The sequence below is a fragment of the Zingiber officinale genome, chromosome 9B (genome assembly GCF_018446385.1).
Source record: "Zingiber officinale cultivar Zhangliang chromosome 9B, Zo_v1.1, whole genome shotgun sequence".
NCBI lineage: Eukaryota > Viridiplantae > Streptophyta > Magnoliopsida > Zingiberales > Zingiberaceae > Zingiber > Zingiber officinale.
In genome coordinates, this window is record NC_056003.1 from 116,348,376 (window position 1) to 116,375,414 (window position 27,039).

The following is a 27,039-nucleotide window of genomic DNA, read 5'->3' on the forward strand; positions in this document are numbered from 1 at the left end:
AGCAAAAAGAAGCTGCTGATCTCCAAAATCAGTTCAAAATGATACATAAATGAATACAATTTGTTGACATTGTTGGGTGATTCAGCAGCAGCAAAAAAGAAGCTGCTGATCTCCAAAATCAGTTCAAAATGATACATAAATGAATACAATTTGTTGACATTGTTGGGGTGATTCAGCAGCAGCTAGAGTTGCAGGGAAGCTCGATCGATAATGGATCATAAGAAAACAATTCATATTGAAGATCATCAAGAAAGTAAGTTCTTCAAAGAAGGCTGGTTTTCAGCACAATTTGCACTTGCTCTCCTATCGAAGTCTAACTTAAGCATTGAAAATATTTTGTCGGATCTCTATTTGTCTTATTTCTCGTAGATTCGCCCATGTCAGCAGAGGAAGATTCGTCATAATTTCGGACACATCATGAAAGAAAGTTTAAGACTTTTTTAGCTATTCAAACCCATAAAATTTATTCGTTGTGTGTTGAATCTTTTCTTTGTTATTTATCTTTTATTTATTATGAAATAAGAGAAAAAAATTTCAGACTGTTCATTAAGTTCAAGTCAAATCGAACTAAATAAGGCTATAAACTGAATTAAAATAGATCAAAACTATTGAGTCAGTTCAATTTTATTAACACTAAAATTCGTTATAATTATTAAAGTTATTTAAAGAAGCATTAGTTACATATTAATTTGTTTATAAGCGCGAATATGAACAATATTACAAATTATATTTTAGTTTTTCAGTTTAAATTATTTTTTAAAAATAAAATAAAATAAAATAATTTATTACCGATATTTTGGTAAATTAGGAGTTTTAGAATATCTAACATTTTTCAAATTATTAAATTAGGTATGTCATATTCATTTTGTCCCTTGTAATGTTCCCAATATTGGTAGGTTTACCAATTAATTGTTACATTGTATAAATTGATTGATAAATTTAGCAATCAATCAAAAATGATTATGCGACCTTAAATCTAAATCCTAAAATTTGATTCCGGTTCAAAAGATCATTTTTTTCAATACAGTGAGTCAAATTGATATTTGAAGGTATAAATATAAAAATAAATAAATAAATACATAGACTTAGTTTCATATTATTCGGAGTTCTCTAGATCCATTAGTCAATTTTGACCTTAGTTGTCCCTATTATATTAATGCATTCAAGCATCAATTTGATACACTATATTAAGAGCAATTATTTTTTAAATACAAATATGTAAAAAATTTGATTCATGTTTAAAAAAACACTCTCTTAAGATAGTGGGTCAAAATAATATTTGAGAATATGAATATAATCAAGAGAATTGATAAAACATATAAGACTTGATTCGGTGTCATTCTGAGCTATTTAAGTCCATCAACCAATTTTGATCGATTTCAGTCAAAATCAACTCATGAATATAGAGAGTTTTGAATGACATAAAACCATATTCTATATATTTGTCTAGTTCTTTTGATTATATTCACATTGTCAAACATCGATTTGACCAACTATATTAAGAATAATGATTTTTTGAACACAAATCAGATTTTTCGGATACATTTATGTTTAAAAAACTATCTCTCTCAATATAGTATGTCAAATTAATATGTGAGAGTATAAATATAATCATGAGAACTAGACGAACAAATATGATATAATTCCATGTCATTTTGAGCTCTTTAGATCCATTAAACGAGTTTGGCTGAAACTGATCAAAATCGACTAATAGACTTAGAGAATTGAGAATGATATGAAATCATGTCTTATGTGTTCGTCTAGTTCTCATAATTATATCCACATCTTCAAACGTCATTTCCATACGTCATATTGATAGCAACAATTTTTTTAACACAAATATGTTCAAAAAATTTGATTCGTATTTCAAAAATCACTACTCTTAATATATGTGTTAAATTGGTATTTGCAATCATGGATATAATCAAGAGAACTAAACTAACACATAAGACATGATTTTATGTCATTTTAAATTTTTTAAGTCCCTCAGTTGGTTTTAGTTAACTGATGGGCTTAAATAGTTCGGAATGATATGAAATTAGGTTCTATGTGTTCGTCTAGTTATCTTAATTATATCCACGTCCTCAAATGTTATTTCCATATGCCAACATTAATTTTTTTTAACATGAATGTGTTCAAAAAAATCTAATTTATATTTAAAAAATATTTTTTTCTCAATATAGTGTGTTAAATTGATGTTTGAGGGTATAAGTACAATCAGGAGAACTAAATGAACACATATGAGCTAGTTTCATATCATTCTAAAACTGGTTGATAGACCTAGAGAGTTCGGAATGATATGAAATCAAGTCTAATATGTTTGTTTAATTATCTTAATTCGTGTCTTCAAATATTATTTGACTTATTATATTGAAAATAGTAATTTTTGAATATAAATTTAAAATTTTAATCGATTGTTATAGTATAATAATTAATTAGGAACCTCATATGAATAGTATTAGTGTATCAATCAATTAAGATAAACTTGGAGGGGTAAAATAGGTATGGAATGCATGATTTGCTAATTTTAAAACCTGATTGTGATATTCCGGAACTCCGGTTACTTAGTTCGATAATTTATAGACATTTAAACAATTCCGGTTCAGGCCGGATCAGTGGACCGAGTCGAACCCAGCTGGACTCGGTAGAAACCCGAAAGGGCTTTTGGTTATTTAGGTCGCGATTTCTCTCTCCCCCCTGCTCATCGAACGATCGTTCCGCTTTTCCTTCGCTCGAGCCCTGCCGCTGCCGCCGAAGCACGGCGAACTCCTTCTCCCTTCTATCGCGGCCTCTTCCACCTGCAGCAAGATCTACTTCCTCCTCTTATTGAGTCGTCGTACACGCGCTACCCTCCTGGGCGTGAGTCTCCTCTGCAGCACACGGCCGCGCGCCTCCGTCACTCGGTGGGGGCTCGTTCCAGTCACTGCGAATGAGGAGGGAGCCGCGCGGTTTGTCTTTGGCGAAGCGAATTAGTAGACCAAGGTTGCTGTAAGAAGGTACGGGGATAGTAGCGAGTATAATTCGTTTATCTGTTGATTGTGTAGATTTAAGTTTAATATATAATGCAAAGTGCGATTTTTTTAGAATGAAATATCAAATATGTATTGCCATGTATGTAAGCTATGCATTATGGATACACTAATTTGTTATGTTCTAATTGCCAGTAAAAAACTTGAATTTATGTTTAGAATTTTTTTTTTTAACTAAACCAAAATGTGAAATTTTGTGATTTTTAACTGTAAAGAAAACTCTGTGAATTAAACATCTTAGTGGTTTTGCAAAGGGAGATCGTGTCCGAGGGTATTTTTTAAGGAACTCTATGTTTTGTTTGGGAAGTGGATATTCATTTATCCATCAACATCATCAAGCCATGGTTTTTCCCAACTATTTGGGGTTGGCTATAAGAAGGCAGGGGGTCCTTGGCGTGGTACTCCGACAATCAAGTCAGAATCCTAGAAAGAAGAAGAACAATAGAATATTAAAAAGAAGGGTGGTAGATTCGTGTACCTGCGTCAGCAGAGAGGGACACCTTTTATAATGCCTTTGTGATTTCTGTATTTAATGAGACATCACATCACTGCTAGACAATATGTCTAAATTTCTAATCTCCCCTTATCACCGTATCAAAGTGGTCACATTGTATATGTGTGTAACGAGTATCTTGTATCTTCGTAGAGATACTGTCTCCCTGATTTATGACAAGTCCACGTGGGGTATTAATTGCGAAATGGGTCTATGGGCTAGGAGGCCTAATGGGTCGCTGGTTATCTATCCCATTAGTAGGGAGATGGGCCCTTGGACAAGGAGCCAATTTTCCCGTTAGGGTTAGGGGTGATTCGGCCATAAGAGTGAGGAAGCCGGGCTCCTTGGATGTTTGATCGATCGGGTTGTGACGGGGAGCAAAGCCCTGTAAGTAGCTGATCAGGGAGTGGGACGATGCTGGTATATGAGTGGGGAACTAGGCCCTGGGGTGTCCGATTGGCATTAACCGATTGGAATGTGATGGGGAGCATTGCCTCATAAGTAGCTGAGCAGGGAATTGGACCTTGATTGGTATCTGAGTGGGGAGCTGGGCCCCTCCGATTAGCCGATTAGAGTGTGATGAGGAGTAGAGCCCCGTAAGTAGTTGAGCGAGGAAATGGGCCATAGGGTGTCCAATCGATATTAGCCGATCAGAGTGTGATGGGGAGCAGAGCCCTGTAAATAGTTGAGCAAGGAGCTGGGCCCTGATTGGTGAATCGGGTGGCGAGCTGGGCCCTAGGGTCTGATCGGCATTTAGCCGATCGGCATGGGGAGTGTACCGGGCAAGTTACTCAGGCTGACCTACCTTGGACTTTGACTGCCACCTACTCCGGCCTGTTGACCTTCGGACCCCACCTGGGGGCTCTTCATCATCTGCCGTATTAATATTCTTGTTAAACTTTTTGATGTACCTTCACTGATTTTTCTTGTCTAGTGTTTTTAGCTGTGTCAGATCAAGCCAAAGGGCTGAAACCCAGGGATTAAGGGGATTGTTATTGAGTCTTTGCTTTGTCTTGTGTGAACTTTTTGAAGTTGGAGAGGATGGAAACCCCATGTTTTTTGCTGCTAAAGCAGCAGAAATATTCAAGTACAAACCGAATGAGAATTTCACATATATGTGTTCCTTTTTATCAATAAGTTTCTTCCTATGGATTCTTCAGGGCATTGCTGCTATGAAGTATAGTCAATTTGAGGAGGTTTTGATGCCATTGAAATTGTTGATTTTTGCAAAGGAGCAGCCATTATAAAGATGCTGTTTACTTGGGCAGTTTGAATAGTCACCTAGTGGTATGCCAAACTTCACTATGAAATTTTTTATGCTCAATGTCAAAACTATCTATTTTGTCCTTTTGGTTGGTTCCAACTTCTCAACTGGAATGGATATAACTCAACAACAGCCATCATGCGGATTGTGCGTAGCAGTAGCATAAACTTGTATAATTGGTCCATTCATATCTGAATGTAAACTACACGTAGGTCTCCTAGTGCACTTGATAAGGCTTGATAAGGTCATTGTTGGACTAATAGTAAAATCATCTGTTCTAAGTTCGATACGTCAAATAATTAGTGATATGCCATCTTGAAGAAAATGTGTACATCCATAGAAGGGATCCCACAATCCCTTTTGATTTCTTTCTCCTAAAATTTCTGCACTCTATTCTTGTAACCTCTCCAAAAAAATTTGTATGTCAATTTCCTTTGGAAGGGTTTTCTTTGATCCATACACTTATAAATTGTTTACCATTTTTCTTTTTGCAGGAATCAGCAACCACATAATTATGCACATTGAAATAGAAGAAACAAAATTGTGAGCTGAACTTCATGATCACTAAGTGATGTGGACAAATGTATTCAGGATTGTACGTATTTAACTTGTGCTTCTTAGTTTTCTCTTTTATGTTAAATATTCACCTATGACTACTGTAGAATATCATTTTTTTTCATTTGGAACAATTATGTTGTTGGGCTACGGTGCTAATAATGATTATAAATTCTTTATTTTTTGATTAAACTACAACTTTTTTTGTACTTGAACCATGACTTGAGAAACCTATCACAGAAGGCTAGGATTGCAAGGTGTTTTATGATAAAGTGTTTTAATTAAAAATTTACTTATTGCCTTGAAAAAAGACATTAGCTGTTGGTGCTCTCAGTCAAAACTGAAATACTAGTCTGTAATGTCCAGTAATAGACTAACAACCACTATTCGCTGATCCGACAAGTGGCCAGTAGGCCACTGCTCAATTTTGGGTGTTGCACCTGTAAACAGAGCCTGCTGTCCTACATTGCACATATTGCTATGATATTGCTGGAGGAAGGATAATAAGAAAAATACTAAAATACTTAGAAGTTTTGGGTTTCTGATAGTAGTTTTGCAGAGGTTCCACATGCTGGTTGGCAGATGGAACAAGATGTTTCGCTTGTGCTAAATAGTATGGAATAAAATTAAAATCCTAGCTTTGCACCAAACACAGAATGGAAACTCGTTGGGAGCTTTTGTAGATTGTAACTTCTGGATTAATAGGATACACCTTGAAGTAGTTAGTGTATTATGCCAATGTTGGACACAAGATTATTATTTCACCTGTTGTTGTTGTATCCTTGATGATTCTTTACTAGGAATGCATATAGTTGAGCATCATATATATCTTCTTGTTTTGTCACTGGATTGTGAGAATGAGTTATATGGCCCTTAAATAGATTTGGATGCTAATTTGATGGGTGATATAAAAAGTGTCTGGTATTTTGTATCATAAAAAAAAAAGATCTTTAGATAGTATTATGATATGGTACACAATCCTTCCTAGGCTTTACTTAAGCTACTTTCACTCATGCCTTCCTATTATTTTGTTTTCTGCAGGGAGAACTTCAAGCTGTTTCATGGTTCCAGTTTTTACCATGTGAATTTGAACCAAGTTCTCTACCCGAGAAAAGGTGTTATAGTCAAATCATTATTTTACTGCTTAATAGTTGTATAGGAACTGATCCATATGTTTTCTTGCTGCATTTCATAACCTTTTTCAGGTTGAAAGCGGATCAGAAAGATGCTGCAAATCATTTGATACTGTCTGCACATTTACAACTACAAAATGAAGGATTTCTTAGCACATGGACTAACTCTTTTGTTGGTCCATGGGACCCATCTCAAGGAGCACACAACCCTGGTTGGTGTTATGTTGTTTTTTAACCATATGTTTTGCACTTTTATCAATGTTTTTTCATGTTTTGCAAAAAAGTTTTGTTGTGAACAGATGAAAGAATCAAACTCTGGCTTTTCCTTCCTGGCCGTCATTCTTCAATATCTGAAAGTGCTCATGCTGCAGTTTCCAGATTGAGAGGTTTTCTTAACATTTCTTTTCCTCCTTAAGTATCTTTATTCCTTACTTTCTGTCAGAATAATCCATTATCTTGATCAGTCTATTAATTTTTTTTGTCATACAATGCTTTTTTGCTCTGAAGTTGTTGGAAATGGACTTTGGTTGGCTCCTGGTGACTCAGAAGAGGTTGGAGTTGCACTTGTTCAGGCTTTAAGGAACTCTATAGAAAGGTTATTCGTCATTCTTGTTAGTTTTGTTTGGGAAGCATATTCATTTATCCATCAACATCATCAAGCCATGGTTTTTCCCAATTATTTGGGGTTGGCTATAAGAGTCTTCTTCCTCTATTGAGCTTTATGCACATCTATATCACTAGTAAGATTTACATTCATATCTATATGACCTGATGCTTATTTCATTCTATTTGATAGAGCATTTGGAGGCCTTTCTTATGGGAGATTTGGAGATGTTTTTACCAGATTGCATCCTTTGACATCAAATGTTAGGTCTGATGTCTGTGCTCTTTGGAAATTTAATACTCTGCTGATCTACCTCTGGATTCCTTTGCCACATATATATTTTTTATATTTTTATTATACTATGTGGAAATATCAGTTGATATTTCTCACACTCTTAGTAAGCTTAACAAAGCTTCCACTACATAACTGTGCAAAGTGCCATTTTGTTGATTACTGTGCTGTTCTTGATGCTGAGCATGATTATTACAATGAACTACAATCTACTTGCCAGATTGTTCTTTGCCTAGGTAATACAGTATTATACTGTACAGAAGATCGTATGTAACAGGAAGTTTCAAATGCTCAAGGTTGCATGTAGAAGAATTAACTTGACTGAATTTTTTTGTGGATTCAAAACATGTAGCCTTACAAGTATTTTTTTTTTTGAAGACAATTACTATTCAAAATGATGATCTGATTAATAGATAACTAATTTCACATTTCATTAATGTTTACAATGACTTTAGATTCATGTTGGATTCTATCACCACTACTTTGATTACAATGGCCGGAATTAGTGATGAGTTCCATTACCCTGGCTCAAAGAAAAAAGAAATGAGGGGACCCGTTTTGTTGTTGTCTTTTGGCAATGAATTTGAGATATGAAGGGGCCAGATCTATTAGTGACCCTTCAGCAACTCTTTCTGCAGTTGCAAACACACTGTGATTTTTTTTTTCTGCTTATTGGTCCCATAAATGCTCATTAGTTGGTGAAAAAAAAATGGTGTCATATGCTGTATTGTATTTGCAGAGTGATGCTTGTATTTGTATATACCTGACTGCTGCAGTGTTTTTTTGAGTTTCTCGGGTTTGTCAGCTAAGTTATCATGTCTCATAAGATTTTGATTGGGGTCTCTTGCTTGTCAGTAATAGATTTAAGATAATCAATTTAAGCAGTTCATTTAATCAAACAGGCCATTTTTTCAATCTGTCCCAATATGAAAATTATGCAAGATCACTCACCTATCTTTCCATAATAATAAAGAGAATAACAGAAATGGTGTTTATTATTCCATTTTGAGTTTTTGACAGAGGAACACCATCTGCCAGAATCAACTACATATTTTTTCTGCACTTTGTGATTCTCTATAATCCTTCAAAAGTTGAATACAATCAGATGGTAATATCATATTTGCTCACATATTATTGCTTCTTTAGTAAAATACTACAGTTTTTGGAGTATTGAATTTGGTGCTGTTTTCTTGTGCTCCTGAATTTGTCTAGTTAGATTCTGCTATATCTATATATCCTTATCTTTCAGTTATGCTTCTGCATTAATACTCTAGTATTTCTATAGGAGGCCGCAGCCAACAATTGAATTCTCCTTCACTGCGACTGAAGAGGCAATCTACGTTCATGCTGTTGTATCTGCAAAGTTAGTTAGCCTCACAAGACTGTCATTTTACATGGTTATTTGATACTTAATTCTTATATAATTGACATTGATTTTTTAATTGTTTCTGTCATGGTATGAAGGCATATTCGAGGACTTTGCAATAGTGACATTGAAAAATTGCTATGGCATTGCTCTTCTCACTCAATCAAAGATGGGATACCAGGTGTGATTTTGATGTTTATCTTATGCATTATACCATCTTCGTTCATTTGACAATATGTTAATTTGATTTGCTTAGTTGAGTGATAATATTTTCTTAAAATAAACTGATGTATGTCATCATGGCATGTATTTCAGATTGTCTTTTCTCTATATATTTTTTCGTTGAATCAGCACATTGTTGACTTGCACTGGCTCATTTTTTGTAAACCAGGCAGTTAGCATTTGTCTTTATATTCACCACTGGCAGACACAAGATTAGGAGAGGGTCAAATTTCATTAACATTTTTTTCAATGGTGGAAAGTACTAAAAATGATTAATATTTTTTTCAAAAAAAAAATGCTCGCCCTCTCTTGTGTTCGCCCCTGGCTTCACCTGTTCACATTTTGCTAATTTAGAATTTGGATATTAGCTAGATAACTTCTATTCCTTGTAATCTTTACACATCTTCTATTTGCCAGTTTTCAACTAATCTTTTTTCTCTTCTTAAGTAGAAGAACGTCTTATTTGTGGACACACCAATCTAATATGGTTTTAATACACTTTGGTTCCTTTGTCAATGTTTATGAGCATTTTGACTTTCTATGGGCAGCTGTTGACAACTTCTAGATTGCCAATGCTAATTGCACATTCGGGTAACAATCCTATATCATCAACTTCTTAACTATTTCCAATCTAGAATAGTCCTCGATTACCAACTTTTTAACCATTCCAAATCTACAAATTATGTTCTTATGTTTTTCACTTGTGTTTGATTATACATTTTCCCTGGCAATTATTAGTGCCTTACCAGTAAAATGACTGAAATGATTGGAATAACAAGGAGCTTCAATCACAATTTTGTTTGGGCTGTAACAATTGGAATCAAACTGCAGTTGGCAAAGTTTCAGTAGAAACTGCAAAATGCAAAAGCCACTTCAAGCTTAAAAGCAAGGAGCCATTTATTGTGATACTTTTCTATTCCAACTCTGCTTATTGGCTAAAAGTGACAAGTGAATGGGTATTTTACCACTTTACCTCGGCTATTTGTGTGTGCTGATTAAAGTGCTTCTGATTCAATCTAAGAGCAGTGCTTGTTTGGTTAGCATTATTGCCATTTGACTTCCATGAGAAGCAAAATCTAAAAATTTGACCTGACTGGATTCAGGACATTATCCCAACTTTACTTTATCTTTACTTGTGTTTTCTTGTCCTTTGCCTCTTATTTTGACCACAAATCTCAAATACTGGATTCAGTCAACATGACAGGTATAGATAGCTTATAATATGCAAATAGTTGGATGACCAGTGAGAGATAAGGACCTATTGTTTTTCTTCTGGAAGCTCAAGTATTTATTGGCAAATAGGATCAAAAACCTTTTCTGACCCTAGATCTATGGTCTAAATATTGATGGAGGGATCCTTGTCATGAAATGTAACAATAAGTTGGCTGTTCCAGAAGTTTCATCTTGCTTTCATTCTTCATCCATTTATTTTTGTAAATCACAGCTCATGACCAATTATAGTTGCACTAGTATTTATTTGAATGGCTCTTGGGGTGAGCGAGTCACCTTTTGCCACACTAGTATTTATTTGAATGATTTTTGTCAATCTGCCAATCTGATACTATTATGCTAGCCTGAACTTGGTAATCATGACAGTTATTGTTTCCCCTACTGGAATGCGTGGTAGTCTCACAGGATGCTGTCCTAGTGATCTGGTAAAGCAAGTATATGGCAGGTACTTCATCCTTAAGTTCTATCTTGTCTTATTGAAAGGTTAAAATAATTTGAGAAGTCCTAAAGACTTTCTTCTACTGTGTAGTTTGCTATTCTCTATTTTGGGCAGTTTGCTTTCTCCATCATCCTCCCATTCTGCTAAAGGCTTTTTTTTAACCATATGCTAAGCTAACAAAATCCCATGTTTTGAAGAATGCTATAAATTCAATTGGTTTCCTAATGGGTTATAATGAACAGTGAACATACTTAGATTTTAATTCAATTGGTTTCCTAATTTCTATATACTTATATTTGTTGATTAATAATGTACGTGGAATAGGATTATATAATTAAACTCATTGGAAGTTTGCAACTAAGGGGATCATATGCTTGATCTTGCCATGTTTTGGTGTTTGCAACTGTTGGACTGCCATGCTGTGCATACTTGGGAAACAAAACTCGAGCATGGATTCCATGTCATTGGCCACCAAATCTCTAGTTTATTTTTTTGTTGGCTATCCCTTCTACAGGTTGATACTGTGCAAGTATTATTCAAAATTCTTTAATTTGATTGAATTTGGATCAAGTTGAAATTTTATATCTCAAGTTAAATGTGTGAACTAATGAAAACTTAAAAACCAGCTAGCCAAATTGCGACAATGATCTGATTTAAAGGCTAATGGATTATTTGATCTAAAACCTTATATGAAATATATGCTATCTCAGAAGTCATAGTACACAACTTGCATGAAAATTTGTCATTGATAGAGGTAGATTCAAAGATGTCCAATTAGGCTCAAATAAGCAAAGGTTTCAGCATTACTTGTGGTGCATATCATATTAGGTCATTTTTTTTTTAAAAAAAATCTTAGTAGGATAGCTATTATAAAAATTAGATGACATAGTAGGTGCTGCTGGATGAGTCATTAAAATGGGGTTCTTTTTAAATGGTTGGAATTATGACAAAGATGAAATATTTTTAAAATGAATTCAAATCAAAAGTGACTGACTACCTAGACCTAAAATGGCTTGTCTTAGAGGTTCATATTGGCCACTAATTAATCATCGTGATAAATCATGTATACCGTTGGAGGTTGAAGTTGATGGCTATAATCATGGGATCTGTTGGAAAACAAAACACAATTAAAATATGCCTTTAAAAGCTGTATGTTCTTTCTTATTTCTTGAATAACTTGGGTGCATTTGATTTTGTAGTATTTCTTGTATGTCTTCTAGACTTTTAGTGAATATAATGGAAGTTAGTTATATGCTTTTGTGCTTTTATGTGTAGAAAAGATGGCAATTGACAGTAGCCTTAGTGTAGAAAGGGGCATACATAGCATAACCATGTTATGATTCAATTAAGCCACTGTTATCATAGTCATAAAGTTAGGATTAGCTTTTTTTTACTTTTGTTTTCAGAGTTCGCTAATCTCCTTCAACATTGTCAGCAAGCTAAAGTCATCAAATGGCATTCCAATTGGGTCTCATATGGCTCCATCTTCTAGCAATCAACTCAGAGGGCAAAAATTTTACGTTGAAGTTACCCTCGGCTGCCGTTCTTCGTCTAGTGACAATATTATGGGAGCTAACAATCAAAATAGCAATACTTGCAATATTCATGAAGAAGATTCACATCTTATTGAGGCCTGTAGAACCCAACAGAAGAATGGACTTGTGGATCAACTTCCAGCCCTTGAAAGGACATTCATATATCCAGCAGAAGCTGTGTTGATCCCTCTAATGCACAGGGCCTTTGCCCGATCCTCTAATAAGAGGTACTAACTACTAACACATTTTTTTGGGGGATCATAAACTTGCTTTCAGTCAGTCCCATTATCTTCTTCTGTTTGCAGCCTGTGGTTAAGGCATTGGGTGGGAACATCATTATCTGAGATGTGGCACTTATGGAATTTTTCTGATTCGTCTCAACTTGAACTCTGGTTAGTCTTTTCTTCTTTTGCTACCTTTTCAACTTGTTGAATGCATAGGTGCACTGCATTTCAGTGTTCTAGTTAATGTTTTTACTATGAAAATATACAGCATGACATAAATGGTGCCATGTTTTTGTAATTTTTTTTTCCAACTATGCAGATTGTTATATCTCTTCTTTTTATCCTATTTATTTAACATGCATTTATTTGTCAAATGAATTGTTAAAACTAATGAATTGTCGTATGGAATTGTTAAACTGCTTATTTAACATGCATTTCTCCTTTTCAACTAGTGATTTATCTGCAAAATCAGAAACTTTTTTGTTTGAGCTTTTCTCTTAGGTTTTCTGCCTTCAATTATTATTGTGGATACATTATTTTTAACTTTCATATGTGCTTATGTAAATTCTATGTTTCAGTTTTGTTTATTGAATTTGATACTAAGATTCACACCATTTGACTGAAGGGCTTCCAAGAAAAATAGGATTACATCAAAAATCAACTCTAAGTCCCTATCTTTTTACGCTAATTATGGACGAACTCACTAAACACATTCAAGACAGTACTTATTGTATGTTGTTTGTAGATGATATTATTTTGGTTTTTGGTTGATGAGACACGCGAAAGAGTATATGCTAAAGTAGAATCTTGGCGGGAGACACTAGAAGTGAAAGGTTTTAGGTTTACTAGAGTAAAGACAAAATATATGGAATTTAAGTTTAGCTATATTAGATATAGTGAGATAATTATTAAGATATGAGATGACAAGTTATCTAAAATTGACAGCTTTAAGTATTGAGAATCATTTTTACAAAATGATGGAGGGATTGAGAGATGTCTTACATAGAATACAATCAGGATGATTAAAATAGAGGAGAGCGTCGGGTATTTTATGAGATCGTAAAATACCTCTAAAATATAAAGGAAAGTTCTATAAAATGGTGGTTAGGCCTGCTATGTTATATGACCTTGAATGTTGAGTTATAACTAGAGCAAATGAGAGTTGCATAGATAAGGATATTAAGGTGGATGTGTGGACATACGAGGATGAGGCAAATAAAAATGAGAGTATTAGAGAGAAAGTCAAAGTTGTATCAGAGAAAATTCGGAGAGACATGTTTAAGATGGTACGGACATGTATTTAGATGATCAATAAATGTTCCAGTTAGACGATGTGAAACTATGATAAATACACACATCAAACGGGGAAGAGATAAACCAAAAAAAGACTTGATTAGCAACAATAAAACAAAATAAAATTTATTTAAGTATAGATGATGATATAGTAAGGGATAGAGTCCAATGACATAAAAAGATCCATATAGCCGACTTCATTTTGTAGGATAAAGCTTGGTTGTTGTTGTTGTTGTTGTTGTATTCACACTATTTGACCATTCCTTTGGGACAGTGGATTCCGTTATGGAGATCGATTGTTGTTTTTATTGGTTAAACCATAATCAGCTCTGTTGTGTCTTTCTTTACTTGTTAGACTTATGTGGTGTATTTGTCTAGATATATACAGCTTTTCAAAATGTTAATTGAGAGCTTGCCTTGTCCCATGTCTAGCAATGCTATGATTATAGAAAAGGTAATATAATGGCATTGCCATTTAGTGATTGTCAAAAGTACAATAGCTGATACAAAATTACCAGCAGCGAACACTATTGTGATTTTGTTGTGAAATTTTATGAATCTTGAATCACCTTTATTGAAAAGGGGCTACCATTTGTAATTTGTGGTGATATCATGATTCCAGAAAAATATTTTGTAATCTGTTTTTTTTTAATTGATTAAAAGTTTTGTGGAGCAGTAATGTGGATCTAGGTTTGGAATTGGATGCAGTCTTCTGCAGTTCAGCCTTACAGTCTAATGTTTTCAATATAATTTAAATTATAGTTTGGAAAATCAACAAGTGGTAGGGTCGAGTTCTTAATGCAGATCAGCTTTCATTTTTCTAGTATTTATTAGAGATATATCTTCTGTGGAAATGAGCTATAACTAGATTCTGTATCAACTAGTTTCAGATTAATCGTGGAGGAACTAGTAGAATGGAAGCCTCAGTTTTGCTTGTTCTATATTTATGAAATTAACTTTGAAACAACTTCATATATTGCTACTTCACATATTTTCTTATGTGCTTTTCTGCTTGTTCTAACTTGGTACACTTTTACTTAGCCTGGCGATTGGAAATGCATCTAATGCTGAACCTTTCAGTGGGCTGGGAGTAGAATTTAGTCATTTGGCGCAACAAAAACAGTATAACAGTAGTAGTAATAGCATAACTAGTAGCATAAGCAGCATAAGTAGAACATCAAGTGAAAGTGGGCATGCTATGGCTGTTGGAGATGGTGATCTTGAAGCTGATGCTGACTCTGTCACATGTAGACAATCTGGCTTGTCGACCAATGATCAAATTGAGAATGATGGTCACAGAAAGGTATTCTTAACTCATCATAATTTTTACTTATAGTATATAACCTGGAATTAATATTTGTTAAAATTCATTTAGATGACTTTTGGTGATACTTGGATATCACTACTCTTTTTACTTTCTTATCTAGATACCTGTTCACACATGGATGACTTATCATTGTCTCTGTCATCATTTGCATGCCGTCATAACTATCAACTTTCTGCTGGTTTAATGAATTTATTATAATTGTTATGTTCGAAGTATCTTCTACCAATTTATGTGATTTTTAACTAGTTAAGCTATATTAACCTGGTTCTATCAATGCATATTACACAATTAAGTCTTGTTTTGTTCAAACATTTTCACATAAATACCACTTCCAGTCCAATTGTCAAAGTTGGCATTTTAGGAATGGTGAAGGAAGATTGTATACTCAAGGTTTAAGATACTGTTTGGACCAGTTCTTTTACTATGACCATTGATCTCAGATCGATGATCTAGCTCTAACTTGTTTCAAGTCTTTTTGTATTTTTCTTTAGTAATATCTGAAGGCACATGAATGTATATCACCTCACATGCTATTTTCATGCCGATGTGACATGTTATGAGGAAGAGAAATTTCAACCTTGAATTTATTTGTGTATTACCAATGTTTTGTACCCCCATTTGATAATGTTCAAAGATCAAGCATTGTCCAACCAAAGTAACTTTTCATGCTTTCTTGTTTTCTTCTAAATTGTATTATTTATTTGAGTTTTCTTTATTTGTTCTTGATGATGCCAATATGTTCTTAGGCCTCTAAGCGTCCCCGCACTATTGTCTCTGAAACCTCAGTTCAAACTGGCACACTATTAAGTGGAACAATCCAGGATCCATTTGCATCAGATTATAGCATTGCTGAAGTAGACAACTCGGCTGCTGCTGGATTACATGTTGGATCACAGTGGGATTGGGATGATGATGATAGAGGCATTGGCATGGATATCCAGGCTCTCCTATCCGAATTTGGTGCTTTTGATGACTTTTTTGAGGATGATATTTTGGCTTTTGGTGAGGTATGGTTTAATGGCCATTTCCTTCATTATCCTTTGTCCTGTTATGTGCTTGATTTAATTTAAATCAATATATCTAGTTCTGATATTAGCTGCTAGTACAATGATGTGAGCTTTGTCAAGTGGGCTTTCTCTGTTGCTGATGCATTTGTCCTCTTATCCTCCATTGTTGTTTTCTGCAACATTTGCTTGGATGACTCTGAGTTGTTTTTCTTGTGTTTCTTACAGTATGTATTGAAGGAATATCACTATCCATCAAGGTCAGTAAGCACAAAAAATGCAGACCAAAGTAGATGTAAGACGACATCAAAAATTAAGAGGGTTTAGATCGTAAAAAGATTATATTCCTATAAAAAAGGATGACAGTAGTAAAAAGCATTAGATACAAAACTTTCATTCTTCGCCATCAACATTTCGACTCTTTTGTCCTGTCTCTAAGTAGATGTTCTATTTTAGATGCTTTATTTGTTAAATTTTTATTTTTTTTTATAGGTTTAAATTTTCATCTTTTGGTATCTAGATGGTTGTCTGATTTTTCAACTTCTATCTATTCTCGGGGTGGAAGTTATTTTTTCTTACTTTATTTCTTGCCACATCTTCACTTCTTTCAATGTAAAATGAAGATTTAATCTCCTAAAATTTCTTCTTTAAAGTAGTAGTTAAATTTATTTTTATTATTATTTTTTGCAACACTTATACCAATCACCATTAGTATCTAGGATAGGATAGTTTTTGACACCTATCACTCCTGACTGCGATCTCCTCGGTATCAAATGACGCCCACTCTATGGGCTCCTAATCATAGACTTGCACAAGATGCTTGCCAGCATTGCCGACCTCCACAATGCCAACTTAAGTTTGCACTGATGCTTGGATACTGAAACCTAACTCCGTTGCGACCTTAGTTGCATCATTTGAACTGCCCACATTACGTGGCTCACAGTCGCCATTGACCTCAGCACTTGCCCTCTCCTTCTGACCTTGTCCCTTGAATTCATCTTGCCTTTTTCTGACTACCCTCCTGAATTTGAGCTGAAGTTTATTGGGCCAAATAAATTCCATGGAAGGTGCTTGAGGGAAGGGTGTCCTCTGCCTAGGTAAATAGAGGATAGAAGCCAAAACCCTTCTTTATGCACATTTCTTGACTAGGCATGCTTCTTTTATTGGAAATATTTATTGTAATATTTTCAATTCAGTAATATTTTCAATTCTGTCACCCTGGCCTCCACATCCTTGGAAGGGAGTAAATCAGGAAATCGAAGCTAGCCATCACATGGGAGGGTAATTCCTCGGTCTTTGTCAGTATTCAATCCTTGCTCAATTCTGCAAACCTACCATGTGATAACTAACTCGGCTATGTCTTTGGGCCAATTGTTGGCCTATTACTGTAACATATGAGCCATGCTTAATTGGCACGATTTGCATTCAGTCTCTGTTTTATGTAAATCAAAATTCATATTTCTATGCAAGGGGAAGTCTTGCCCTTTGTTTTGATTATTTTCTTGTTAACATTGGGAACTTTTGATACCATATAATTTCCTTCAACTTTTAGCCACCAGGTACGGCAGAGTCACAGGCCCTTGTATTTCCAGCTGCTGACTTTGGAGACATAACTGGTAGTCCTTGTAATGGAGTTTCAGAAGTACCTGAACAAAATCTTGGTCATCCTAGTATTCCAACTTTAGAAGGTTTGAACCATCAGATGGAGACCCCTGCAGAGGACATGATTTCCACAAAAGCAGAAGCTCTAAAGGATATTGGACCGCCACCACTTGCAAGTTCAGTACAGACCAATGATAAATTTGACTATCTGATGAAAGCAGAAGCTGTAATGACATTTGCTCCTGAATATGCTCCAGTGGAGACCCCTGCTATTGAGCTAGCCACATCTATTTTCAAAAATCCATATTTACCTAGATCAAAAATTCTTGAGAGTTCCAGCTCTAGTTCTAGTTCTTATATATATAATGCGACACCTCCCATTTACATGGACTCTTCTGAAGAGAAGTCTGAGAAAGCAACAAATCTCCCATTAGGCGAATTGGGACATGATGCTATTTCTTCAGCCAAATCTTCTAAGTTATATATACATGTAGCCTCTGGAACAGAAAATAAAAATAAAAGACCAGTTAATAATGATGTGACATCAAGCAATGGAGAAGGGCTGTCTCCTATATCAGGCGTGAAACCAACAACTGCTGTCATATCACTCCAAAAGAAAAATGACATGGAAACTGGTGGTTTCTTGTTTCCTGGAAAGACAGTGTTTGCGACAAATATTGAGTGTGTGATCTACCAAACTTTCATGTGCAAGTTAAGACATACATTGTTGTCTCTTAAGAACAGAATTCCCCTGGGCTTGAGACATTCATTGTCAGATCTAGTCCAAGGTGACACTAATGTTAAATCAGATATAGTAAAGCATGAGCTGAGGAAAAAGGATAACATAACCGTGAGATTAGCTGGTGATCTTGATGGTGGGGTGCAAGATGGACCATTTACTACACAAGTAGGGGTTTGGCGCTCTGTTGGAGCGCCTAAAATTGCAAAACCTTCACGTGTCTCTGAGAGCTTGCCTTTGTTGCCGCTTAATACATTGGGTGATGAAGGCATAAATTTCCATGTGCAAAAGCAACCTCTTCAGGATCTGCTTGATTCCATAACCTTTTTAGTTCAGCAAGCTGTGTCCCTTGTAGACTTCTCACTTGATACTAATGATGGTTATGGCTCCTATTACTGGCTCGGGATACAAGAACAACGGAGGCGTAATTTTTCTTGTGGACCATCCATGATTCATGCTGGATGTGGTGGACTTCTTTCAACATGCCATTCTTTGGATATTGCTGGTTTAGACTTAATTGATCCGCTTTCTGCTGATGTAAGATTCCAGATAAACTCCACAGCATTTTTTTTGTCTGCATTGCTACTAATAATTCTTCTGTTCTGTATGCATGCATTGATGATCTAGTTGCCTTTCTTACTAACATTCATGTCTTTGTGTTTTTGAACAACTGAACTGATATTGACAAGCTGTCAGCCAATCAAATTAGAATGGCATGGCAGCCTCTTTCTTCAAAACACCCATTATGAATAATACAACCCCAGTTAAATTGAGTCAATCCAGGTATTTGACTCAGGTCAGATTAGTCCAATTTGTCCATCCACACGATCACACATAAGTGGGTGTCATGATATTAAGAAGGATATCTTTTTAACAAGCTGAGCTTTTGAAATAAGTGATTTGTCCACCCACACGATCTCATATGAACAAATTCTCTAGAAGCTTTTGATCCTCTACTTAATTGTTTTAGATTAAAGCCCTGTAGGCATTCAATATGTCATTAATTGGGTATTACAGATTAAGTAGTTAATCTGCTCCCTTAATACATAGAGCGAGTAGTCATTCAGAAAGTTGAGCTTTAATATACTTATGCTCTTTCTACAGATTCCAGCATCCTCTGTTATGAGTTTGTTGCAGTCGGATATAAAGGCAGCTTTGAAATCTGCTTTTGGAAGTTTGGATGGTCCATTATCTGTAATTGATTGGTGCAGAGGTCGTTACCATTATAGTGATTCAGGAACTCCAGGGGATGGAAATGAACCTAAAGATTCTTCTGGTGCATTTTCTTTAGTTGGAGAGCCAATAAGCCCTCCCCAATCAACTACTACATCTTCCACAAGAGGTAAGCTTCATCATCTCACTTATGCACAGTGTTGTCTTTAACACTTACTTGAAATTTGTGAAAATAGAGAGAGCAAGAAATGATGAGTCATCACAACGGCGATTGAATCAAGAATCATACAACCCAGAGTCTGATCAACAGAAGATTTTTTCTCGTATAAAGCCAACAGCCTTGGTGCTCCCACTGCCAAATATACTTGTGGGGTATGCTTTTGACTAGCTTCGATGCATATGGCAAATTTATTTTATCTCAAGCAAATCTATGAGTCCATACTGGGAAACTTATTGTTTATCGCAGGTACCAGGATGATTGGCTTAAGACATCGGTAAACTCTCTCCGTTTATGGGAGAAGGCTCCTTTAGAACCTTACGCTTCACCAAAGCCGGTGAGTCAGTAGCAGTTATTGTAGATGTTATAGATTGCTATATGCTTCAAGTTTTTGAAATGTTGAGGGATGATTGAATTTGCAGGTTACTTACTATGCAATATGTCCTGATACAGACCTCCTAACTTCTGCAGCTGTTGATTTTTTCCATCAGCTAGGCAGTGGTAAGTTTTTTTACTCATTTTTTTTTAAGCTCAGACTGGATCCTTTAACAATTGCAATTTCTGTTATAATTTCATAAAAAAAAAACCAGGTAATCGTGGTTGAATAGACAATTCATCCATGGATCAACTATGGGTTTGAGTAATTCAATTATTATCAACCCGTGTTTGTTGCAACTATTTCAGCTGCATGGATCTTATCCTAAATTATTCATTGAACTCAATGTGAGACTATATTACTTGTTATATCCACTTTGAGCGCTTCAAATTGTTAGTTTGAATATTGTGTTCCCACATAACCATGTGAACCTAATTGTCTTACTAGTTGAAATGTTTTTCTTGTCCATTGAGCATAGGTCACTACCAATGATATAAATTTCTGAATATGGTCTTTCAATGGATTTCATTTATCCACTTGTCAATTTTTAGAGTCATTAAATTTGTGACATTATGAGTGATTTTGCTGCCTGAGAAAGAGTTTATGCTAAATCTAGAAAGATGTTTAATGGAAATGCTGTCCAAGAAAAAGGCGATTGGTCATAGATTCAGTTACTTGGTCATAACAATCAGATATGAAGCAGAGAGGTCCAGATGTGTTTTCAAGGAGAATATGGAAGCATATGACATGCCTATGAACTTAGTCTTGTTTGAAATAAGTTGTATAGTCTCATATCCTTATCTGTTAGTGTATAGTCGTATATCCTCTGTCATTGGGAACTCTGTGCTGCAACGACCCTTCTTCTCCTCCTCCCTCTCTGCAAGTGTTGAGCATGCCATACACTTCTTCTGAATAACAGTACTTTTTTCAAGCTGCTTAGTGGGACTCGATGTGTGTGACAAGTTGAACATAGAAGATATACATGATCTGTTTTGTTAAAGTTGTTGCAGACCTGAGCTTAATTTTTCTGGTAAATGAATTTCATTAGGAAGAATCTTTAACAATTATATTGTCCATTAACAAATGATCTACTTTAAATTAGTCACACTATTATGATGTGGCAATAATATTGCATGACTCGTGAAATTTCATGCTGGTATCCCTTTTTGGATGAAAAAGGATCAAATAAACAAAAGATAAATGTGCATGTGATTATGCCAAAGTATTTGAAAAACGCATATCAGGATTGCTACGTTAAATAAATTAAATTGGTGCATTCGTCATCCTAAAGTCATGTTAGGTCAATTATTTAGGTTGGCTAAATGAATATCATCCCTTCATTAAACCAAATATAATTGATATATCGCTAAGTAATCATGATTGCCAAAACTGTCTCATCTGAAGATAGTCATGTTTAGTCATCATCAGGTTTCGTATACAAGCAAGAAGCTTTGGATAACTTGAGTGAAGCTAATGTAAGGAAAGAAAGAAATTAATCAAAATATAGCTCTTAATGATTTGTGTCTGAAAAGAGGTTCTCAGCCATATGAAGTTTTATTGCTCTATGTGATATATTGAAGATTGGTAGTGCTGATTATAACCAAGCATTGAAAAGTCTTAGCCTAGTTTAAGTTTGACGTGTATATAGATCTCAAAGGTTTTATTAGGACAGGACCTTTAATTATGATTTAACCGTTTAACGGTTTGCGTAACTGATACATTTCTCATTCTTGTTTTTCTTCAACAGTTTATGAGATGTGCAAATTAGGATCACATTCACCTCAGTTTTCTGGGGGACAAATAGAGTCATCTCCTGGAACCCGTTTGTCTTCTGGGCTTGTCATTGTTGATTGTCCACAAGAAGTGAAGATCCCTAGCAATCAGATAAATTCTATCAGCTCAATTTATGATTACTTCTTATCTCTTTCAAAAAGTTGGAAGCCAAAGAATTTTATCAATTCCCTTACAAAGGTTATCAAGGAGCTAAAATTTTCTTCAAATACATTAGCAAATCAAAAAGAATGCAGCACATCTTGTACTGTGAGTATTTATTATTTATTTTTTATTCCTTTTTGGTGCTTAAACGTATTTGATGATTTCTATAGATCAAATTATCTGATATTCTATTCTTCTATTGCTTTTTTTTGGTGAGAATGAAACTTACATGATCAGGTCAAGATTCAATCTTGATCAATGGATTATGTAGCTTCCACTCCCTATAATGGGATCCCAACAATCTTGATCAATGCCACATTATTATACTATCTTTGCCCTGGGACAATGGTGCAGTGGTTAGATACTCCAGCGGCGCATCTAAGATTTGAATCCTAGCTACTGCTCATTGTAGTACATTTTCCTCCAATAGGATGACAAACTTAAGATTGCTGGCCGCTCCGGATAGGACAACCATGAGAACTTCATAATTTACCCTGGTGGTCGGTGGAAAACTTTTGTGGGGTCTGGCTAGTCACCTCCAGGAATAGTCTGTTCGAAGAGTTGGATACTTGGATCATTAAAAAAATATTATTATACTATCTTTGCCTCATGGACACGGTGTGATGGTAAGAGGCAAGGATGATTCCCATGCAATGATGGTTTAAATCTTACGTTGGGCATTTCCTGCGGAGTTTGAACCACTGGTGACATTGGGGTGCCATGTCAGGACCACTTGCGCTTCTCGGATTTACCTGATAGTCGGTCTGTGGGGTCGGACCATCCACCTCCAACACTAGTTGGACTGAAGACCCAGGAACCTGGATAAACTAAAAAATTAAAAATAAATTATTATACTATCTTGTAAAGCCAAGTAGAAAGTGTATCATGTGAATACCATCTTGGCTTTCATGTCTCAATTACATTTATTTTCCCCGTACCTTTTTGTTTAAAGCATTATAAGTGGCAATCTAAGATTTGTGCTTCATGTTCTTGTAAAGCCTAGTAATAATATATCATGTAAAAACATTAGAATGGTATAATATGGAAAATAACTCTTCTTGTATAGGTGAGTCAACATTGTGTCTTTTAAAAGCATTGGAATTGTATAATATGATAAATTGCCAACCCTACCATCTTGGTTAATCTCAGTTACATGGATTCCCCTTGTCACTATATTTTAGTCAAAAGTCGTATAAGTTATAATGTAAATTTGGTGATATTGTGTTTCTTTTTGTAAACCTCTTCTCACTATCATCGGTAAAAATACTTTGGACAATATTCAAGATATTATAATATTTGCCCTCGGGGCATGGTGTGATGGTAAAAGGTAGGATGAGCTCCCATGCAACGATCGAATCTCTTGCAGGATATTGTGTTTCTTTTTGTAAACCTTTTCTCACTATCATTGGTAAAAATATTTTGGACAATATTCAAGATATTATAATATTTGCCCTTGGGGCATGGTGTGATGGTGAAAGGTAGGACAAGTTCCCATGCAATGATCGAATCTCTCGCAGGACATATTATATGCCCGCGGTGTTCGAACTATTCGTGATGCTGGTCGTCCGCCAGAACCCATACGCGCTTCCCGGATTTACCTTGGTGGTTGGTGAGCAAAGACATGGTGAATCTAACTGTTGACCATGTTTCCCATCCAAAATTACATATGCATAGTGAAAAATGGTTTCATGCATCTTTTTCTCATTCCTGTACCTTCCATGAAATGTGAAACGCAACTAGAAGTTATCATGAGATTGTGTTTCATGTGATTTCTTGCTTGGATACATGCAGCTGAAATAACAATTAGGATTCATCTCTAAAAAATCATCAATGGTTACTTGCATGTATCAATGGTTACATCAGGTTAACTTGGCTAACTTCATAGTTTTGGAAGAGAAATGTGTTTCAATGTTGTAGTTTTTAATGTTAAGTGAAATAAACTTTGAACTAATTGCAATGTATTTTCTTTGGTTATTCATGCTATCTCATTTTAGCTGGTGTTAATGTATTGGAATGGAACTTTTAGATTACATGAGATGATGACACTTTGATCATCTCTGTGATGTTCGTAGGTGGTGTATGTTGTATGTCCTTTCCCTGATCCTATGGCAATTCTCCAAACTTTGGTTGAGTGCTCTGCTGCTCTTGGATCAGTTGCTTTTTTACCAGATAAGGATAGGCGATCCTTATTATATTCTCAAGTTGTCAAGGCCTTGAACTCCACTGCAGCTGTTGATGAAGCATCAGCTTCGAATGTCCTAATGCTCTCAGGATTTACTGTCTCCAAGCTTGTTTTGCAAATTATTACTGTTGAAACATTACTAAAAATTTATCGGCCAACTAGTGAACTTGCCATTCTGAAGGACATAGCTTTTACTGTATACAACAAGGCTCGAAGGATTCCTCGGTATACTTCAAGTGTTGACATGTTTCAAACATCTTTCTCGGGAAGGTCTTCACTAATGCATGTGACTTCCATAGCTGGACTTTCAAAGGATTGCCTTGCTCCACGCATGTCAGGATCATCACTTTCAAGAGACGGTGAAATTGACAATGCATTGAGGCCTGGCTCATGGGATAATTCATGGCAAACATCAAGGATTGGAGGATTAAATTTTGAACAAAATAGATCTTTAGATATGTGTGGCGTAGATGATGCTAGGTACATGTTTGAACCACTTTTCATATTGTCGGAACCTGGCTCTGTGGAGCACGGAGCAATCCCTACTACTTTTGGCAGTCCAGCTTCAGAGTCTTCAAGTCTGAAAACTGCTGATGATGCTGGTGGAATTTACTCTCAAAGTTCAACTTCAGTTTCCGGTTCCGACACTGGAACAACTTCTGTGGTTGATGGATCAGAACATGACAATAAATCACCAAGTCTTCATTGTTGTTATGGGTGGACTGAGGATTGGCGCTGGTTGGTCTGCATTTGGACAGATGCCAGAGGAGAGTTTCTTGATAGTTGCATCTTTCCTTTTGGTGGCATCAGCAGCCGTCAGGACACAAAGGTTCTCCAAAGTATTTTTGTTCAAATTCTGCAACAAGGCTGTCAAATATTATCATCCTGTTCTGATGCTGTTCTTGCTCGACCAAGGGACATAGTAATCACACGTTTTGGATGTTTCTTTGAGCTTGAATGTCAAGGTATTCAAATATTTACAACTTAGGCTTCTTTATTAACTCAGAAATATTTGCAACTTGTTTCTTTCATGTACAGAGTGGCAGAGTGCTATTTTTTCCTTTGGTGGAAATGACATCAAGAAATGGCCACTGCAACTTCGACGGGCCACGCCTGATATAGTTTCATCAAGCAACAATTCATCTTCACTACAGCAGCATGATTTGGTCATGATTCAAGAAAGGAATTTACCTACATCACCTAGCCCTTCTCTGTACAGCCCTCATTCTAAGTCCAGCTTTAACAAGAGCGGTATGGGACAACCTAATTCCAAAAAACAGCTCTTGATAGGACAAACCGGGCCGGATAGCTCAAGGAGTACACTGCAGCTGATACAGAGCATCAGCTTAGTCGGAATTTCTATTGACCACACGTTGCATCTGATTCTTCAGTCAGATATTCCTTCATCAGGTAGGTAAACTTGTACCGGAAAGAAGCACATTATCATAGCATGGTCCATCTTACTGCATTGGTAGAATTGTTTTTTTATTGAACCTACTTTCATGAATCTGCAAAAATGATTCCTTGTCTGGAAAGTTTCAAACTGATACTGCTAATATTCTTAATGCGTCCATATGACCTAGATCCTTGCAAATCCATTAGTTTCATCCTTATCTTTCTTTTTTCTTTGGCTTTCATACTCGGTCCTAATCTACATATCGAGTATCCTATTCGAGTCACTTTTAGTTGTAGAGACGTTTCACAATGGTTTCATGGAACATCTTCTAAAGATCATGATTCAGGTTGTTGATTAGTCTATAACAAGCATATCTGTGCTTGTAGTCAAACTCAATACCTGCTGGCTGCTGCGATAAATAAAACTTAAAATCATTTTTAGAAAAAATGCTGTAAATATTTATATCGATAACACTCATTTCCCTAATTTTTCATAAAACTGATTGTGATGCATTAATGGTTTATGCAGGTGCACCACAAAGCGGCAGCTCCAGTGCCCACAGTTACTTGGAAGGATTTAGCCCGGTGAAGTCTCTTGGATCAATGCAGGCATCGTATCTTCTTATTCCGTCGCCTAACATGCGCTGTCTCCCTCCGCTCCCCATGCATCTTCCGACATGCCTTACTTCCGAGTCTCCGCCTCTTGCTCACCTTCTGCACAGCAAAGGATCTGCGATCCCCTTGGCAGTGGGTTACGTCGTATCCAAAGCAATTCCTTCAATGAGGCAAGATTCGGGAGAGCAGACGAGAGAAGACTGGCCCTCTATTCTTTCAGTCAGCCTTGTCGATCACTACGGAAGCAACACTAACCACATGCAGGAGAGGATGACCCGAGGAGGTAGCAACACTAGTGCGTTAAAGCAAGTTAGGGCCTCAACTCCGGAAGCAGCAGGCAACAAAGACTACGAACTTGAGACGCATATGGTTTTGGAGTCGGTAGCAGCCGAGCTTCACTCCCTTTCCTGGATGACAGTTAGCCCCGTCTACCTGGAACGGCGTACAGCATTGCCTATTCACTGCGACACGCTTCTCAGACTCAGAAGGCTCCTACATTACGCCGATAAAGAACTCAGTAAGCTGCCAGAAAATACTCCGCAGGTCTAGCCAGCATTTGTCGCCCCGTTCATGATGTATCACCATTGGGTGTTAAAATAGAGAAGAAGACTTCATGTATAGTGTGTTCCTAGTCACCCAGATGCAATCACTTTGCGTGATACATCGATGTTTCTATCATTTATTCGGCTAATCTTCTCATCATCGACAAACTTAACTTAATCCTTAGGTGTTTACTCGAGCAGGAAGCCTGGAGGGAAGGGGTTCAACCTGCTGTGTTTTCTTCAGGCATCTCTTT

General features: G+C 36.0%; 1 protein-coding gene across 2 annotated transcripts; it reads left to right on the forward strand.

Annotated features, from left to right (window-relative positions):
- Nucleotides 1-2,680: 2,680 nt before the first annotated feature.
- On the forward strand, nt 2,681-26,963 carry LOC122023377 (mediator of RNA polymerase II transcription subunit 13-like). 2 transcript variants are annotated; one of them, XM_042581449.1, is made up of 24 exons: nt 2,681-2,996; nt 4,683-4,809; nt 5,281-5,381; nt 6,383-6,456; nt 6,547-6,686; nt 6,774-6,860; nt 6,982-7,069; nt 7,271-7,345; nt 8,655-8,732; nt 8,834-8,916; nt 10,554-10,632; nt 12,062-12,388; nt 12,467-12,553; nt 14,720-14,981; nt 15,752-16,012; nt 17,562-18,887; nt 19,455-19,692; nt 19,760-19,895; nt 19,990-20,077; nt 20,163-20,241; nt 21,864-22,156; nt 24,124-25,198; nt 25,272-25,643; nt 26,158-26,963. In XM_042581449.1, the coding sequence occupies exons 3-24, from the start codon at nt 5,358-5,360 to the stop codon at nt 26,790-26,792; spliced, it is 5,907 nt and encodes a 1,968-aa protein (XP_042437383.1). In that variant the 5' UTR covers nt 2,681-2,996; nt 4,683-4,809; nt 5,281-5,357; the 3' UTR covers nt 26,793-26,963. The 2 variants fall into 2 exon arrangements, with proteins under 2 accessions (XP_042437383.1, XP_042437384.1); XM_042581450.1 differs by lacking the exon at nt 4,683-4,809.
- The last annotated feature ends 76 nt before the right edge of the window (nt 26,964-27,039 follow it).

Bases quoted from the DNA above. Each gene is read 5' to 3' on its own strand.
- LOC122023377 (XM_042581449.1), top strand. From the start codon at position 5,358: ATGTGGACAAATGTATTCAGGATT. The intron at 6,861-6,981 runs GTTTTCTTAACA...TTTGCTCTGAAG, and splicing joins TGCAGTTTCCAGATTGAGAG to TTGTTGGAAATGGACTTTGG. The intron at 12,554-14,719 runs GTTAGTCTTTTC...ACTTTTACTTAG, and splicing joins TCGTCTCAACTTGAACTCTG to CCTGGCGATTGGAAATGCAT.